The sequence below is a fragment of the Protopterus annectens genome, chromosome 2.part1 (genome assembly GCF_019279795.1).
Source record: "Protopterus annectens isolate FY-2018-M chromosome 2.part1, PAN1.0, whole genome shotgun sequence".
Classification (NCBI taxonomy): Eukaryota; Metazoa; Chordata; order Ceratodontiformes; family Protopteridae; genus Protopterus; species Protopterus annectens.
In genome coordinates this window covers 211,396,525-211,416,368 of record NC_056729.1, presented here as the reverse complement: position 1 = coordinate 211,416,368, position 19,844 = coordinate 211,396,525, and the positions used below count along the sequence as shown (strand labels likewise).

The following is a 19,844-nucleotide window of genomic DNA, read 5'->3' as shown; positions in this document are numbered from 1 at the left end:
AATTAGTATGTTGGGTGTCATTGACCCCCCCCCCACACACACACACACACACACTAAAATCAACTTTACAAATATGATAACCATCATATTCACTGAGAAGAAATCAGGATGATGATATTACCTTGACAAGACCATACTCTGCCACTACCACAGGGAAAAGGGCCTTCACTAATTTTGAGCCTGCAGCATGGAACCAGCTACCCAGAGAAATACATTCGCAAGTCGCACTGTACGTACGCATCAAGGCATAACTGCAGGAATATCTACAAGAGGAAACTGCCTGTAATTGCTTTTGTGACACTGGATAAGTTGCACTAAGCTTGTACACTTACTGAAACTGGAATATTTGCAAGTTTATAGGTAGCACCATACTAATATTTCCACACTGTAGATACTGTAACTCTACATACTTCCACTTTGAAATATTGTAAATCTTATTTCTTGCTACTCATTTTCTAAGTATATTTAATTTTGATATGCATTTTTGGTGTCATATGATGCATTACCGTTTTTGTTATCAAATTTTCTTTTGTATTATATACTTTGCTACTGTGGGGCCTGGGTCACGGCTGAAAGGGGTCAATTGACCACTGCACATACCTTTACAAATAAATATTTAAAAACTGTGTTGATTAGTGTGCTCCTTTTTTCTTTTTTTTGTATTTATCTTTTTTTTTTACTATTATTAACAGTATAACACACTGCACTTAACTTGACAAAATACATAGTCCAATACTTCCTGGTATTATCTTTTACATAATATAGAGGTGTCAGTTGACTGTACTTTCAATTGTGGATTTGTAGCATCTCTTAACGCAGTCCATGATGTTGCTTAAATTTTCCTATAACCCACTAAAAATGAATTATAATATTTGTACAATTACAAAAGGTAGTTTTAATCGATTTGTGCTTTGAAAACAAACTTCCAAAAGCATGTTCTTTTCTGAAAGATAAATTGTGTGGAGTCTGTGGTTTGTTTGAAATATATTTTACTGTATTTACTGTTTGTTTTAATATGCTGGTATAATGTCAAAAAGCTTATTAGTAATATGTATAATCTGCATGTTGTAATATTAAATCTGTCAACTGAATGGCTTTCTGAGCTTTTCCGTACTGCATCATTCAATAAATAATATAGTTACAGAAGTATATCTGTTCCATGGAATGCACATATAGTACAAGTTTTTCCTCCACTGACAAATACTTGCCACATAAATCCTGCTGCAGTACTGTGGCTTTTGATATAATAGGGTGATGCAGTGGTGCAGCATTTAACATTGTCACCTCACAGCAAGAGGTTCTCTGGTTCGATTCTCAGCTGGAGTGACTCCTGTGTGGAGTCTGCATGTCCTCCCTGCAATTTGTGTGGGTTTCCTCCCGCATTCTAAAGATATGCGTCTGGAGCATTTCTCCCCAGGCCTCCACTGAAAAGAGTCGGACTTTCCCAGTCAACAAATGATAAATAAATAAATAGCTTTATGCACAAAAAGTAAATTCACATTAATAACACTTTGTAAACTGTACAGATTATGCTGTCCTCAATGCTTCTGGTCAGTTTGTGACCATTGAATTGTAGTCTACTGAATACTGTGGAACTGAAACAAAAAATACTGATATTTCCATCAAAAACATAAAGCATCTGTTTAAAATGTCAGTTGATTTAATTGACCTGAAAAAAATCATTTGGTCAAAGTGTCATCAACCAAATAACATGTGTCATCAACCAAATAACATACCTCCATTTTTTAGTTCCTAATTAGACAGTGTATAATATAACTGTGCACAGTTAAAACAACACTAAACATCTCATTTTACAGAACCGCATAAATAAGTGTATGGATGTAGACAATGAAGTTGGTGCTGTAGTATGGGGTGTCCTGACATTCATATCTTAAAGAAAATGTATGGTAGCACAAGCCCTTTTATTCCAGCAACGTTCTAGGTTTGTAAGAGTAATATTTAAAATGTGTCCATATTTTTGGGGCTTTGTCCAGATTTTTTCTGCTAAGAGGTTGAGAGGTACATCAATAGGAGCAACATTTGTAAAACTCAGTGCAGACCAGTCACTGACACATGATCTGCAGATTCTCAAACTTGGCATTTATTTTTCAGGTGATCCATTTTACGTGAATGGAAGACTATTCTGACAACAAATGGTAGGGCTACTTTTTCTCAGATTCTGTGCTCTATTGTGCATTATGGGACAGATTTAACTTTCCAGAGGAATCAGGATTCCTGCCTCCTTGGGGGTAGAGAAGGAAAAAAAAAATAGGAATGAATATTTATTTTGCTAAAGACAGCTTTGGGAGCTGCATTAATTTATGGCAAGATAAAAAAAATTAATGTTTTTTCATCATTTCCCGTAGTGATTGCAATGTCTATACTCTTAGTAATCCAGTTTAAAGGCTAAAAAAAAAAAAACACAAACACACCCACAGTATTTTGCGCAATCGAAGAGCATTCTGAAAACACACTCTTTCATTTTCTGCTGCCATAAGTCAGTATACATGTTCTGGAAAAACTGGTAGGGAAAATAAGTAAAATATTAAGGGGATGTCTGCTTTGAATCCGCATAGTTGCTGGATCTTAATTATAAATATTGTGTGCCATGAAGTGGCATGTCACAAAATAATATATCAAAACCTTATACAATTAACTGAAAATGGTAAAAAAATGGGGAAAGACCCTGTATGCAGGGTTTCCTGTCTGTGTCAACCATACTACTCTATGTATTCAATATACTTGCAAACGCCACCCCTTCCAGATCATACATGATTCATATACATTGCACCATCTGTGTATGAGCTGATACCTGTGTGGTGAATTATGGGACTCCAGCTTTATGCATACAGATGGCATACTATCTACTAGCGCAGTAGACTTCCCTACCTTCCCTTCTGATATGCTGCTCAACATACAATGCTGAGCAGGAAAAAAAAAAAAAAAGCTCATTTGCATGGTAGGAAAAGCCCTGCTGGCAGTGAAGTTTCCCATGGTGCAGGTAACCTTGCTGCCACAACTAAACCTGTCCCCACATCCACACTGTGATGTTGTTGAGCTCCCAAACACCAGATGCCTTCATTACCATAATATAGTAACGACACTGACTCCACTATCATGTTTAATAAACAAAATTGTTTTTGTATAGATTTTGTCATATTTTTAGTCTGTTCCTCAGGAAAAAAACTCCCCACCTTCCCTTCTGATATGTTGCTCAACATACAGTGCTGAGAAGAAAAATGGGGTTGGGAGAGTGGCCTAATGGTTGAAGTGTTTGCCTTACAAACACAAGGTGCAGGGTTTGAGTCTCACAAGGGATAATTGGCTAGGCTTAAAACTATGATTTATGCTAAGACATCACAGCACAGTACATCCAGAAACAGCAATTTAGTAAGGTATAATATACCTTACTTAATAACTAATTATAATATACCTTACTAAATAGCGAATTATTGTTGTACTACATAACACACTCTCCCCTACCTGAAGTACTGTCACACTCAACTGTCCAGATTTTCACAGAATGTACAGATTGTTTTGTCATATTTTTAGTCTGTTTCTCATACAATTTGTGGTTTTCTGGAAAATAAGTGAGGAGTGAAGTCATTAAATAATGGCAGACTTTTGTGTTTAGATTTCATGTCCTTCAGAAATTGTATGCGAATAGAAATCCTGCTTTTCTGTCCACTTTTTATCTTTCTAAGAGCAATATTTAAAATTTGCAACTGATTTTGGGCCTTTGTCCTCCAGTTATTTCTGGCTTTTCCCAGATCTTCTGTGTGTAGATATTGAGAGGTATGCGTACTGTTTTGTATAGAACAGCACTGTGTACTATGCTAACCCATACACCATTCAGCAAAGCTGGCAGGTTTCTATACGCCACACTTCATGCTGAGATCTGATTCTATGAATTGCAACAATAAAAGGTAGTATATTAGAATTTGTACAGTTGTGCTCTATGTTTATGAAAAGTGCAGACTGAGTAAATATTACACCAATTTTATTTGAAATGGTGGAATTTTTAAGACTTCATAATGAGCTCAAGAGATACCAAGAGAGTTCTGGTTCTACAAGCTGGTATATGTCAGTAACTTTACATTTTGCAGATAGTGAGAATTCTGTACACTGGAAGGATACATAACATACTCTTTCTGCTGCTTCTGACCTTATACGTCAGTCTAAAATGTTTACATTTATATTGTTTTGACTTTGTTATGGTTTTGACTGCAGAGGTCCAAAATGGCTATCAAGAAGCAAAAAGACAAGGTTTAGCCATCACTGAGCTGCTTACTGCTAAAACAATGTAATTTATAAGTGAAATAACATTATAGTAAAATATCAAGGTGGTCTTTTATTTATGCACACTCTCATTCATTCATTCAATGTGTCACTCACTCACTCTTATGAGTTGCATCCAACTCCTACAATTACCCCAATAGACAGCAACCAGTACCTGCAGCATTTTCAAGGCAAAGAGAGGAACAGAGGTAGGTTGTTTAGCCTTTCTTACATATCACACATGCATGCACTCATACCTATGGGAAATTTAGAGTCCCTGATCCACGTTTCAGCATGTCTTTTGAATGTGGGAGTAAACCCATTGAAGAGCAGGGATGACATGCAGACTTATGTGCTACATGGACTTTATTAGATAAAAATGCTGCTGATATACTTTGAAAGAAATATTAAATCCGTATGAATTTTTGTCGTTTAGTGTGCCATAGTTTTGAACTTGTACTCTACTATAGTGCGTGTGTCCCCTATACCATACCATATTTAAAAAATACATTTACATCTATTCACTATTTCATTTCAAAGGATTTATGTAAAGCAGATGCATTCTGTGTTTATATGCCTAGCGGTGCAATCCATTTCAGTTGTGTTCCTATGCATCATCAGTGTTTATTAGGAGCAGATGTGTTAGGAAGTTTCTAGAGGTTATGTGTGGGGGGTATGTTATTTTGGGCATTCCTGTCTGGCTCTGTGCATCAGAGACATGGAGACCAGATGTGGGGAAATTTTCCAATTTCTCACCTATTGGACAGTGTTATGCTTAAATAGGGTTAGGAATTTATTCTGCTTCACATGGATGGAGAGAGAGCCTGTTCCAAAGCATCGGGATCATTCGAAATGGGTCTACTTCATAACACTGAAATTTCATAACACGGAATTTCATAACATTGAGACCAAAACATCTAAATCCCAAAACACTGAAAACCCAAAACATTAAAAATTCAGAACATTGAAAGTGTGCTTCATAACACTGAAAATTACAGTGCATATATAAATAATATCCTCTCTACCTATAACAACACCTAACTAACAAACACAGTTTCTACTACGGTTTTGCAGGGGGACAAGCCTCCCTGCACCCCCCATGTGGGCTCTGCCCCCCACACCCCCTGTAAATTAAATATACCAACTCCAAGATCACACTACAGTGGAAAAAAGTCAGTTTCCTAACCTCACTATATCCCAATCACCATACACTGAGGTTAGGAAATTAACTATTTTTCCACTGTAGTGCAATCTTGAAGTTGGTATATTTAATTTATGGGGGGTGCAGGGGGGCTTGCCCCTCTGCAGAAACATAGTAGAAAGTGTGTTTGTTAGTTAGGTGGTGGTGTAGGTGGAGGTGATAATATTTATTTATTTGTGCAATGTAGTTTTTAATGTTATGAAGCACACTTTCAATGTTCTGAGTTTTCAACATTTTGGGTTTTCAGTGTTTTGAATTTCCGATATTATGGTCTCACTGTTATGAAATTCAATGTTATGAAATTTCACTGTTATGAAGTAGACACTTTGAAACACACAGCTGTCTCACCAATATGTCTTATTTATGTTGGCTACTGTTGAACCCCTGAACAAATATGTATGACTCTCCTTATCACAAACCTAGATCAGCAGTATGTCTGGGTGCAAAGCTGTGTCACATGTCATTTTTTCACAACATAACTGGACCTAAGCTCTACTTTATATAGCACTACTATTTATTAAATCACCATCTCAAGCTCTTGTTCTCTTTCTTCCTTAAAGGAAACTTATGAATTGAAGAAAGTTAGTAATCATGAATACTCAGAAGAAGGTGTTTTAGATCTTCTCTCACAGACATTCACTCCTGATACACAGGCCGCAGATAAAAAGTCATTAGGCTTTAGTATTTGTTTTAGTAAGAATCAGGCAGAGCCTTACTTTCTTAGAGTTATTTAAAGAGCAAAGAATGATTTGCTACATGTTGAGACATTTAACCATTAATCTATGATGGGAGTGTTTATTATTTACCCAGAAGGGTGTCACTCAAGTGATCTAACTGAAGGACAAAGTAGTAAATAGTGCAACAGATATTTATTATTGCTATCTTGTTTCTGCTTATTTTTTTTTCTTTTACTAAGTTTAGGTGTGCTCAATATTGCTTAGTTTATGCATGCACATTTAGCAAGTAGTTTCTTGAAGAAAACTTAGCAGTTTTTTTTTTCAGTTCAAAACAGTTTTTTGGATAGCAGAAAGCAACAAAAAAGCCCATTAAAAGTAGTTCACTTCATGTAGTGTAAAAGCAAAATATTCTCTGTTCCACTCCCCTGTGACACACCTTGTTACTACTTGTGCACCCTTTGCAGTTAAGTTTGAGGAAACAGGTTTTTGATATACTGGATGTCTTGCTCTCTTACCCCCAGTGTATTGATACCTCACATTTTTCCATACACACAGATATGCAATCAAGTCATAGCAATAAGAGAGCATCTTTGAATTTTCATATGTGACTCTCATATTTGCATATAGCTATGTATTGGAAAGCATGTGTGAGATAATATTATATATAAAAAATAATGTTGTGGATGTGTGGCAAGAGTCTGAGCGACTGTGCACATATTTTTATTGTCGTTGTTTGTTTTTCTTTTGTATTTTTTTGGTATAAGTTTTGTATTCAACTGTGTCAATTAAATCTTAATCAGATCCACTGTTCAATCCTGGTGTAAGAAATGCTTATCCAGATTTTATCTTGACAAGATCCAGCCATGCTTTGGATTATTATTAACTTGATTCATGGTATGATTTTTGTTAATAACTAACCTAGAAATTGAATTAAGGGTGAATAAGTGGATACTGATAAAGGCAACACAAGTTAACCTGATGAGGTTCAGTACTGGTATTATCACTTTAGCATGTTTTGTGGGGTAAAATAAGTCCTAATGGGTGGGAGGCCTTACTATGTTCAATTTTACTCTCACGTAAAATAAGTCCTGATGGGAGGGATTCCTTACTATGTTCAGTTTTACTCTCACATAAAATAAGTCCTGGTGGGAGGGATTACTTACTATGTTCAGTTTTACTCTCTTTGCTCTGTCATAAAATAAGTCACTGTGCATACACATGTGTGAAGCTTAGCAGAGTCTGTGCTAAATCTTCATTTGCGTGAACAGGTGCATAAAGTGATTTCCTGATGTTTGAACACTTAGCTTTGTGCCACAACATGCGGTGCATAAAATGCTAATTGGTACTTTCACCCTTCAGGTTTTGACCTCTTCTTCACCTAGAACATTTTTTTTGCATCTTCTGTGCATTGACGTCAGTAAGGAAAAATGGGGAACTTTAAGATATCAGCAATGGAAAACACGAGTTGCATCCACAGTCTTTATCTTTAATGAGTGCACCACTGTATATTGGCAAAGGTGCTGCACTGAAATCTTTGGACACACAACATAACCCCAAAGTAATGTCACAACAGGAAAAGCTAATTTTTGGAAGGTGTGGCATGGTTTAATAAAAAAAAAAATTACAAACCTTTTTTTCATCAGCAAAAGGCCCAAGCAGGAAAATACACAGCTGCACTTGACTCATCAAATGCCATGATATATGCAAAAATATTGCCAAATCACTTTAACAAGAGGATCAAGAAATGTATACTATGCCTTTATATAGCAAGATTTATTCCATAAATGTTGAAATACTGTTATAGGCATTAATATTTTCAATACAAATGTCTCCTTTTGGTATTCTAACTCATAAAGTAGACAGATTCTTGTTTTTATTCTTTGAAAAATGCATTTATTTGATTGTATTACATTTCATACAAACTAATAAAACAGGAAGAAAAAGTTGTACTCCATCAAAAAGACTGAAATTTAATTTAATTAAGTTGTCTTGGAATATTAAAGGCATGCAGTGCAATAAGAAGTGAAAACTAAGATAAGCATGTCAGAAATGCTGTTATGTCATTAGCCGTTTGCACCATGAGGATCTTAGCTTGTGTTTGTCATTAAAGGAGAACTGCACCCACAGACTCAAAAAACATGTTTATTTCATCATGGGTTGGTGTGGTGTTGCCTACATTGTAACACCACTCTGGGACTATTTACAGGTTTTTAAATATTTTTATATGTAATTTCTGAGTCCGACCACATGAGGTCTGGCATCTTGAAGTAATTCTGATTGCTCAGTCTGCCTCTAGGTATTCCATAATGCAGTGCTTGTCTGTAAAAAATTACATCATGCAGGCTTCTTTCTTCCTAAAGCTCCTGTCATTGCATTGATTTTACATGCACATACTGCTGTCTTTCATTCAGCTTTAAGTAACACTTCATGCCATTCAATGACTACTTAAAACACAAACAGTGCAAATGACACAGATCAGACTTTCAAAGTGCTTTTTACTATTGCTTCTTTTTAGAATAGCTAAACTGCAGTATTTTGTGAAGCCTGAATTGAACTACTTTGACTCATCTCCCATCCCCCTTAACACCTAACTTCCTTAGCTGTCATAGTGCTAAGGGTAATTCAAGCTGTTTCCTGCTGTGATTGACAGCTCACAGCAGAAGACTTGAGTTGTGTACTGTTTCTTTGCTCTAGCCTTTACTTTCTGTATGGGTAGGGGAAGGATCAAGGAGCTGTGACATCACAGCATGGGTGGGTGTTTAGGACAGTAGTGGTGATGCCAGTTTGGGGAGGGAAATGGCCAGAAAACTACCTGTATTCAGTGGCCTTGATGACATCACTGAATTGGAGACTGCAGCAAGCTTTTTCAGGGTGAGACAAAAGTTTGTTGAAAGTGAAACCACCACAGTACAGTAAGGTATTATTCTAGTAGAGAGAAACAGTCAATTTAAAATATTTTAAATGATATATTGTTGTTTATTCATAGCAGGGATAGTAAATAGGAAGAAAAAAGACAGAGAGGTTGAGCATTTAATAATAGAATCCCATTGTTGTCCTTTAACAACCTTACAAAGTCTAAACAAATCCTTAAGCATCAGTAAGGCTGGGAAAAACCTTAAGCTGGGCCCAGAAAAAAAGAATTACCTGAAAGAGTAGATAGCAAGTAAGATATGTATTTTTTCTGACTTAGTCACAACTCTCTGCAATCATAAATGAATTTCCAGCCTCAACTATTCATAGTTTCTTAGGTTCATAGGATTATACTAGGCTATTGGCCTGGAGGCCCTTATAAGCCTAGCCAGGAATTTCACCCATGTTCCCTCAAAGTCAGGCACATGTTTCCCCTGTCCAGCAGGGACACAGGTGGGATCCCAGGGGTATATTTTCTGTTTCGCATCCAGTCCTCCAGGTTCCTCTTAAAGAGGGCTAGAGAGGTACTCTGCTTGACATGAAGAGGGAGTCTATACCACAGATGGGGGAGTCTTTGGGACACAAATCTATCCCGCCACCAAGTTCTATTAATATCACAGACCAGGTTAAGGCCTTGCATGCGAGTTGCGCAGGTGGAGTTTGTCTTATGGATATGCAGCAACTCCATGAAGGCTGGGTCTGAAATGGCCTTGTATGCCAGACACAGGTCTCCTCTAAGCAGTCTGTATGAGGCTGAGTAGAGGGACAGGGCTTTTAGCCTATCTGCATAGGATAGGTGTTTGAGACCCTGGATTTTCCTGGTCAAGAACCTCTGTGGTCTCTCCAACTGCTGCATGAACTTGGCAAGGTACATGCTGAAGGGGGCATTGTACTCGATAATGGGTCTGATAAGGGAGGAGTACAGAGATGTTATGACCTCCTTGTTCCTGGATTAAATACCCTTATTTATGAGGTGAGCCATGTAGAAAGCCTTCCATACAATGGAGACAATGTGGTGGACAAAAGTCAGGTTACTATCAGTTTGGGTGCCCAAGTCCCTCATGACTGATTGCATGCTTAGTACATTGTTATTAATGTGATAATTAGTGGGGATGGCATTTTCCCCAAAGGGGGTAATGATGCATTTCTTGGCATTCGGTTTGAGGCCATACTTCTGGCACCATTAGTTTGTGTAAGGCCCTCTTGGAAGATGTTCACATCACTAGGGGAATTTAAGACAGCACCCAGCTTGCAGTCAGCTGCAAACTTGGTCAGCCAAAGACCACTGGTTTTGGCTTGCACCTCAGAAAAGTAGATCCCAAACAGTAGAGACCCCAAGGCCAATCCTTGGGGTACACCGCTCATTTTGGGTCTACTACTAGAGGTGGCTTTCCCTACTTTGATTGAGTGGGTTCTATCAGTGAGCTAATTAGCTACCCATCTGGTAACATATGGGTTGATGCCTAGCTGGGAGAGTTTATCTATTATGCCTGAGTGGGGAATAGTGTCAAAGGCTTTCGCTAAGTCAAGGTAGGTGGTGTGTGCCGTCTTCCCCTTGTCCATGGCTTTGGTGACTGTTTCGAAGAAGTTGACCAAGTTTAACAAGTTTAATTGTGCACACTTTTTATTGACTTATGTTTGAACATCGTTAATCTGCAATAGAAACATGTCAGTCTATCCTGAGAGTTAAATGAAGTAATTGATTGTGGAATGATCTATGTTGTCATTGTCCTAAGGAGTGCTGGCAACAGAAATGATCAGACATTTGGATGTGTGCATTCTATGGCATCCATTCTATGACAAGTATTTTGTATCATGAAACTAGAATAAATCCAAACAAAAAGCAGGGCATGGGGAGTTACACATTGTTCAAAGTTGTATACACATTCTTTTTGAAAGGGTGCATGAGTACTGTTATTACTATTAGAGCTTGTATTTGTACATCTCCAACAAGACCTTATAGGATTTTGTTCTTTTTTTCATTCACTTTAGTGTGGGAGGTAGCAAGATACAAGAAATGATTACAGGAGGGGTTGAATATTTGGATAACATGTATCTGCAACCATTAGGAGGAGAAAAGGAATTGAGTTGTATAGTGGAAATGTCTGAGTTCAGGTTGTGATGTTCCCACTCTGGGACAGTAATGAAGTAACTTGAATCCTCACCACTGGCACTTGAGGGGGATGTTCACTTGGAAAAAAACTGATACACTCAGTATTTCCAGTTGCAGCTCTCTGCATCAAGCAAAATTTCCCTTAAGAGCACACAGGGTACACACTCAGTCTGGGGTCTGGATTTCTTTATCTGTCTCCCACCCCAACAAGACTCCCCACTGGCACAGCTGTAGGGTTGAGTCCTCAGCTGAGTGTCCAAGCCAAGTCCTCCAGCACCCTCTCTGTGAAACCAGTGCTTCATGTCCCTGCTCCAAGTAAACACACACACACACACACACACACACACACCCTGGGAAAGACTGGCACAGATTTACAAGCTATGCCCAGACTATAAGGTAGCTACACTGCCACCAGACACCCCAAAGCCATCTACTCTAAGGCTGTTGCAAGGGCACCCAGTTATACTGAGTGAAATTAATATGAATACAAATTGTAATGTTGACCAAAGAGCAAGGCTTTCAGGAGTGGCCAAAGTGTCACTAATAGATATAAGCACTCTCAAAGATTAAAATATTCTCTAAAGGACCAGACACAGTGAAAAGTTTAAATGTATTTAATAATAAATAATAAAAGAACATGAAAACGCTAAATATCTATTTATAATAAAGACCAAAGTTTCAGTCACAGGAAATATTAAAAATAACACAAGTGGACAGCTCACACAGTTACAGAAAAAATAATACTTAACTAATCTCACTATATTTTCCTGACTGATCTAAAGAATTATTATTCCCTGGTTACTTAATAAGGCAGGCAAGATGAGAGATCCTTCTTTGTCAGGTTGCAGAAAACATAATGCTCTGAGACTTCAGTCTCATCTAGTATTAAACATTATTTTTAGTGACAGATTACAGAATGACATCAATTACATCTGGTCATCTGACTTCTGGTTCCTATACATCCGCTCCCTTTGGCTAGAAGCTGTCAGGATTTAGCACATAGGTCAGTAATACACACACACACACACACACACATAGAGCCTTGCTAAGATCTGCTGCAGCTCCTGGAAGTCATAAAACCATAAAACATTTCCACTCTTCCTACAGGAGCTAATAAACCATGTTTCTTACAGACACTGTGTCTTTGGCCTCATTCAAAACTGTGAGATGACATCTTTATGGCCTAGGCCCAGTAATTTAATTTCTTACTATTTTCCACTGTCAGGTGGATTGAGATTAACCTCTTCTCTTCCAGTATCCTCTGTTAAAACATATCCATTTAAACAGTTACAGTAACACATGTATAGTTCTTTTTCTGTCCAGCAGAGCACACTGTAGGTACATTTTTTAACGCAATCAGCTTTTCAAATACATTTTTCAACACAAGCATCTGTACAAATCAGTTTGATACAAAAATGACATATAATTATTTACAAAATTCCAGCTAGCTGTGCTGGCATGTGTTACACATCCACTGCCCTACTTCTCCAGCATAGCTGACAGTACCTCACATCATCGCACAGGTAATGCATATTATACATATAAATGTCATAACCGTATACAGTACAATAATGTACAGGTATGTTAGGTCCCATGATACAAATACTGGTGGACATTTTAATAAGTCATGTTAAAGTTTATGAATAGCTTTATCAGTAGATATGCCCTGTCTAGTATTCATTTGTATATCTGTCATCAGTAATCATTATTTACCTAATGATGATAATGGCTGATCAGACATACTGTATAAAAGGTAAAAATAATGTAAGCATGCAAACCGTACATAAAAAAATGCTAAAAGATTAGTCTTTTGTTCAGAAAAAAACTTCATCCTTTCTTTACCTTAAAAATGTTATTTCTTAGATGCTCCCACAATTCAGAAAATGTATAATGTTTGGCCTCACAGAATGAAATGGATACCCCCCCATCAGAACTTTTAAAATACCAAGAAAAATATTTATAGTAAAACAATACTACAGTAAAACAATAGCAAGAACAATGAAACAATGTAACAAAGAATCATAAATACTCATATAGCAGACTTTTCTGGAACCTGTCACAAGGAAACCTTGACTTGTTTTTCTCACTTTCAGAAATAGTGAATTCCTTTGGCCTCACCAAAAAAAACATGATTTGCTTTCTGGTCTAACCTGGAATGTTTAAACCTTCAAGTAAATGTAATTATAGTAAAATAACATGCATTTAAACAAAAATAAATAAATAATAAGTATACAATTTAAGATCCAAAAGACAGAAATACTCAGAGCAGAATTTAACAGCAAGCCTCACAACAAAGCTTGGCATTTTTCTTATGTTAAAGTTTATTCACCAACCTGCTCCACAGAACCCATCACTGTCTTGATTGAAACAACTTAAATGGCTAGATCCTCCCAACCTAATAACCCTAAACCAACTTACCGTAGCCCATTCCATGGTATACCTACCTGACAAATGTCCAGCCCTATAGAGCTTAGCACAAATCCACCTCAACAGCAGGACCTCACGATCTTCTGAAAAACTACTACTCAAAGTTACAAAATCCAACAATAGTTTTGGAGACTCGCTATATTTCAACTATGTAACTAAATCATGGAACCCCCCCCCCAGAACATACTAAACACAACCAACCCATCATAGTTCAAAAAAAACTGCTAAAGATCCATCTAAATGACAACTGGTTAGGCTCCTGTTCCTCACCAGGCTGAACTTATTTCTCCTCTCCCCATCCTATCTCTCACAACTGTCCTCTTTCACTATATCTTTACTGCTTCTTGAACTTATGAGACTAGACTATAATTACAAGAATTCATAAGTTACCTAACAAGCATTACTGACTTTCTACTCCATCGTATATTATGCCTTATTTTATGACTCTGAAAATTCTACTGACTCTAATGGCTTTTGCTACTAAGTGTAACTGTGATAATATATGTTATTATGTGATTTATGCGAGCTTTGTTACCAAGTGTAACTGTGATAATATGCGTTATTACGTGATTTTATGTGACCATTTCTCTGATAGTTTTTGTAATGTTTTAATACATGCAGGTATGTTGATTTTATGTGGAGCTTTTCTCCCCGGGCCTCCACTGAAAATGGGCAACTTGCCTAGTCAGACATCCCAGTAAACAAATGTTAAATAAATAAATAAATACAATCCCATTGTCTTCAAAGAAAGTATATAATTTATGAGCCAACAAATAAAAATTTTCTGCCAAGTCTTATAAAAAAAAAAACTTGATCCCATTTCCTTATCTTAAAGTTAATCCCTTGATTTTCAAAGAAAGGCATATAAGGTTTGCTTTTTTCTCTAACATAGAATGTTTAAAACCCCAAGAAAAAAATAGCTAAAATAGAATAATGCTGCTGTAAAATATAAGCCAAGAAAAATATACTATCTACAGTTCAAAAAAGCAAAAGTAAACACAAAACAGAATTTTCCTGGAAACTTTTACAAGATGTCATTGGCCTATTTTCCTTACCTTTAGAACAATGTATTTATTTATTGGCATCTGTTAAGTTGAACAGTCCAAATGGGCCTTTATAGTGGAGGCCCAGGAGCAAATGCACCACAGATGCAATTGTTGCTAGAAATGTTCAAATTCAATACAGTTGGTTACAAATAGAAACATATGCATTCAGGACACACTAGCTAACAATTGAAGAATAAAGTTAAATTTAATTGAAGAACTAAGACTGATTCCTTTCAATACATACTGCCAAGACATCACTGAGAATGCGACTCTGAATAATTCAGACACTTCGCTAGTTTATTGTTCATAAGAAATTTTCTACACAGAAACCTTTCAGCTACATAGTTGTCATATATGGACAGGAGACAAGATGGCCCAATCTCAAATCAAAAAAACAAGATTGCAGTACATTATACAGTAGCACAAGCTAGGAGTGTAACCAAAGCATGTCATTTCATACTTATGTGATGCTCCCCCAACCCACATGTCAGTTAAAACATTGAAATGTACCCCAGGCACTTAATAAATGCATATCTATTAGATATTTTTTCAGTCTATGAAACTCTTATTGGAGGCAATAATTTAGACAGTTGTGGACATAGTACAGCTTGAATAAGCCATGGTTTCTCTAAGTCATGTATAGAAAACTGTACTTAGTGGAGTACAAAGAGTATGTCTAGCTACACCCTTGGTATAAGCCCAATCTACCCTATGATGAATTTACAAATATTAACATTAGAAGACAAACTGATGATGAGTAAAAGATGATCATGCTGTCCCGTAGTAACAGAGTATTGTCCATGATAATTTTGTGTTATCAGGCAAGATGGAGCCTAATGTTTCAGCCCTTTCTTAGAACTAAACATGACCTTTGAGTTGTATGAGCACACTTGTTAAGTCAGACATTAGGCCAGATTCCAAAGAGCTGCTGTCAGTGTAAGTCTGCCCTGATTCTGAAAGGCTTGCTGTCAGTGTAAGTGACTTACTTCAGTGTAAAGCCTATCAATAATCAGCCTTACTATAGGGACTGGATTCCAAAACACCTGCTCTCAGCCTGTTCTTAGTGTTAGTGTTAAGTGATCCTTTACACTTAGCACAAGTCTCTTGGAATCAGTGCCATTGTGTCTGCTAAAAATGTATCACAAACTCAAGGATGTCTTGAATGTATTGCAAAGTAATAATTTGTCAGCCTGACTTGTAATTTCAGTTAGGAAAAAACATAGAAAGTCTATTTCAGAGACGCAGATGTATATTATGTCTCACATAAGAATAATATTATCCCCCACATGTTCTAACACTCTCACAATTCAGAAACAATGAATTTCTCTGGCCTCACAAAAAGAAACACAATTTTCTTTTTTTTTCAAAACATATTACAACTCCAAGACATATTTATACTGAAATATAACTACAATAAAACAAGAGAAAAAATCAAAAATTGATTTACGTATGTGAACAATAAGCATCAACAAAAATCAGAAATGCTCACAGAACAGTCCGCTTCCATACATTACAAAATACTTTTTCTCATTTACCACATTTCAGAAACTGTTTGTCCATTCATTTATTTAGCTTGAAAGAATGAACACAGTTTTCTTTATTTCCCAAATTAAAACTAGAAATACAAATACAATAATATAATACCGAAGCAAAATAAGAGCAAAAAGAAACAGAAAAACACAAACTAGGTGTATCTGTGTGAATGTGAGACGGCTTCTGTATGTGCTTTATGTGATGCTGACAGGTAAATACCAAAGTGAGTACATGTTCCCTTGGTCCTTCTGGGGTTAAAATATATGGTTTCTGCAACTGTGCAAGAGTCCTTGCTGCTGGATTAACCATCATTCACTATCATTTAGTGGTAGTGCTGTGAAGACACGGCCATTGTCCATGGTGGTCAGCTGAAGAGTGACAGGTATCTACAGACATGTGAAAGAGCATATGTCCACCCACTGAGTTCACTGCATGTTGTCCATCAACTTCAACTTGTGGCAAAGAACTGAGTGACTGTCATGACCACTGACAGCAGATATGTTGTGATCTGGGTAGAGAGGGGCAGTGGGCTGAAATGGTTGCAGAACTTGAAACATAAAAAGTACAAATATTTGTATTCTTGGATATTATCACCATGGCACATAGTATATTTTACTTAGGGTACATTATATTTTGTACAGCATTTGAAAAAACAGGTGTATTAATTTTCTGTCAGTTAAACTGTCCAACAATGAATTAGTTTCAATACATGTAACATTCATAATCTTGAAGGTTACTGATGGCAATCAGACATCCGTTTTATTTGGTTGCAGCCATTTCTCTTTTGTCAGATAAATTCTTTTAAAGTTTACATTTTCCATTTATAGTCTTCTGTTTAATATAATGTTTGCTTTTTCTATTTTTATGCTTGCTAGTTATCTTAATGTTCTCAGTATAGTTAGCACGTGTGCAGATTACAGTGAATTCTAACGCTGTAGCTGAGTACAGTTCTGCCTAGCTAGCATACTGTAGCCACTGACCTCCAGACAGTAACCTTCAGATCAAAAGCATGTACAGGTATAGGAATATTAACTCACCTGTTGAAGAAAAGTGTTATAAAATATTCTTATGTTTGTAGGTTTTTGGTGTCCTGCTCTGGGTTGTCTGCTGGGCAGACCTCTTCCATTCTTTCCATGAATTCATCAATAACAAAATCCTGCCTCCTATATACTTCATAACCCCACTGATAGTTGGGATCACAATGGTAAGTACAGAAATGAATAAAAAATGTTTGTACCTCTGAAAGTATTTGTGTATATTGAACTAGACTCCACTGCATTCACATTTTTGAAAAGAGAGATTAAAGTATTTATTTATTTGCAGATGTGATGAATATGTTTGCAACCATGAGACAGAAAAGACACAGCCAGTTTACATGTTTACCAAAGTGGAAAACAGTAAAAACTATATTCCTGTTTCAGATTGTGTACAGGGACAAATAGAAGTTACTGAAAGGAAAAGTATTTAGATGGCACCAAAGAATATATATAAGAAATGCTGATTTTAATTGTCATTGTGTTTTTTTTATGCATTTAATCTGATCACTTTGTTTTCATTTCAAGAATGATATACTAATGGCTTTTCAAAACTTCATATATATGCAATGCAACATTATAAGCTGTTGCCCTTTTCAAGGGGAATTTGCAATATATATATATATATATATATATATATATATATATATATATATATATGGGTCTCTTTCAAATAAATGAAGGACCACTTACCCAAAGATGACATCGCCGAGACAAGATCACCGAAATTCAGTTTAACGAACGATCATATTCCCGAAATATTTCCCACAGTAAGTAACCAGTTGGCCAACATGGGAAATTTGCTCTTTTCCCCACTGTAGTGTGATCCTAGACTTTGTATATTTAGATGGGGGGGGGGGTGTATCCCCTCACCTGGGTGTGTTGGAGATGGTGCAGTGTATTTTTCATTATATTTTGGTCAAATAGTTAATTAACGAGGGATAATCTTTTTTTTTTTCAAATAACTTTTTATTGAATTTTACAAAAAAGGACAATGAAACAATATGGCATGACAATACAGTCAAGATAAAACAGAATTAAGTACAAAGTGAAACAGGTATGTCATGAATATATACATTTATACTGTAGTCCTCTTATGTAACATAAGCTGTAACAGAAAAAGGGGGAGGGGGAACAAAAAGAACAATGTACAAGATTATCAAACATATATACACAAGAAAAGATTACCCAAAGGTTATTTAGGAGGTGATACTGTGATTTCCATAGAAAGGAACTGAGTAATTCTGCAATAAAGACACAAACATACAAGGAGGCAGATCAGACTAGCCAGGTTGAGAAACTGAAGCATCTTGGATACTAGATCATACACTTTCTAGTCTCCCTGAAAGACATCAAAAATTATTTTCCATATTTCCTTGTAATATACTTGATTATTTGGGTAATTAATGAAATTTTTTTGTGAAGATATGTACTTTATCGCCAAATTCTTAAGGCCGCACCAGGAAAGTTTATTGCGATCTAACCAGTTTCTAGTTATATAGAATTTAGTCAATAAACATAAAATGATGAGTGCATGAAGCTTGAATCTAGGTAACCTAAAATCAGTGACATGCAGGATTGCTAGTTCCCATGAAAGGGTTGATTTTTGATAACCCATCTTTTCTAGTCTAACTTTAAGGGAGCACCAAAGTTTATGTGTGTGACTACAGGACCAAAGAATGTGTAGCAAGTCCACTTCAGGAAAGGAGCAGCAAGGACATGACGGGGATGTATTGGAATTAAATTTATTTAAGATACATGGGGTAAAATAAGTATTATTATTTATCATTAGTTGTGTATAAATCAACTTTTTAAAAGGAGAAAACTTAAAAGTTAATTTTACTTTTCTGAGTTTTCGGTCTTTACTAAGATTACTATCCTGCTGACTCCAGTAGTTGGAAAAAAGTATTGCATTCTGATGCTTGGGGGCCATCTATACTTTATAAGTATTAGATATCATGTTTTTACTTCTAGATAGAATTCTTATGATTTCCAAAGTAGCAGAGATGTTATTTTCCATATTTGGTTCATCTGACACTACTGCTGTTAGGAGTTCTCTGATTTGACAAAGGATAATAGTGTACTTCTGACCGAGTTTTAGCTCTTCCTTAAGTTCACTCAGTGATGTCTCCTTGTGTCTATAGATATATATATATATATATATATATATATATATATATATATATATATATATATATATATATCCCAAATGGTACAATTTCTTATTAAGGGGTACTCAAGTAAATTAATCATTTTGTTATTTAACCTAATATTAGGGTTCATATGTATTGGTTGTAATAAGTGAAGAGTATTCTATAACGCCATGAATTTTATTACATTCTGGAAGTCTTTAACCCTTTGCTTCATAACAGTATGAATGGGAATAGAATTTAGGCTTTTAAGTGATAACAAAGGCAAGGCTATAGGGTTAATATTGATACTAATCACGTATCTATGCCAGAGTTTGATCCATTGAGGGAACCATACTTTATTTACCTGAGAGAAAGTGGAGATTCGTATAACCCTACTTGCACATATTATCAAGTAATAAAGACGGAAGTCAGGCAAGCTTAGACCACCTTTTAGTTTAGGAAGGCATAATTTCTGATAACTTATTCTAGTCGC

At 36.2% G+C, this 19,844-nt stretch overlaps 1 protein-coding gene across 1 annotated transcript in view; it reads left to right on the top strand.

Annotated features, from left to right (window-relative positions):
• Positions 1-19,844, top strand: part of ABCC3 (ATP binding cassette subfamily C member 3) — a 1,985,081-nt gene that overhangs the window by 833,218 nt on the left and 1,132,019 nt on the right. Inside the window, exon 3 of the mRNA XM_044062096.1 lies at positions 17,264-17,389. Coding sequence (XP_043918031.1) covers positions 17,264-17,389 — 126 coding nt within the window. The remainder of the gene's footprint in view (positions 1-17,263; positions 17,390-19,844) is intronic.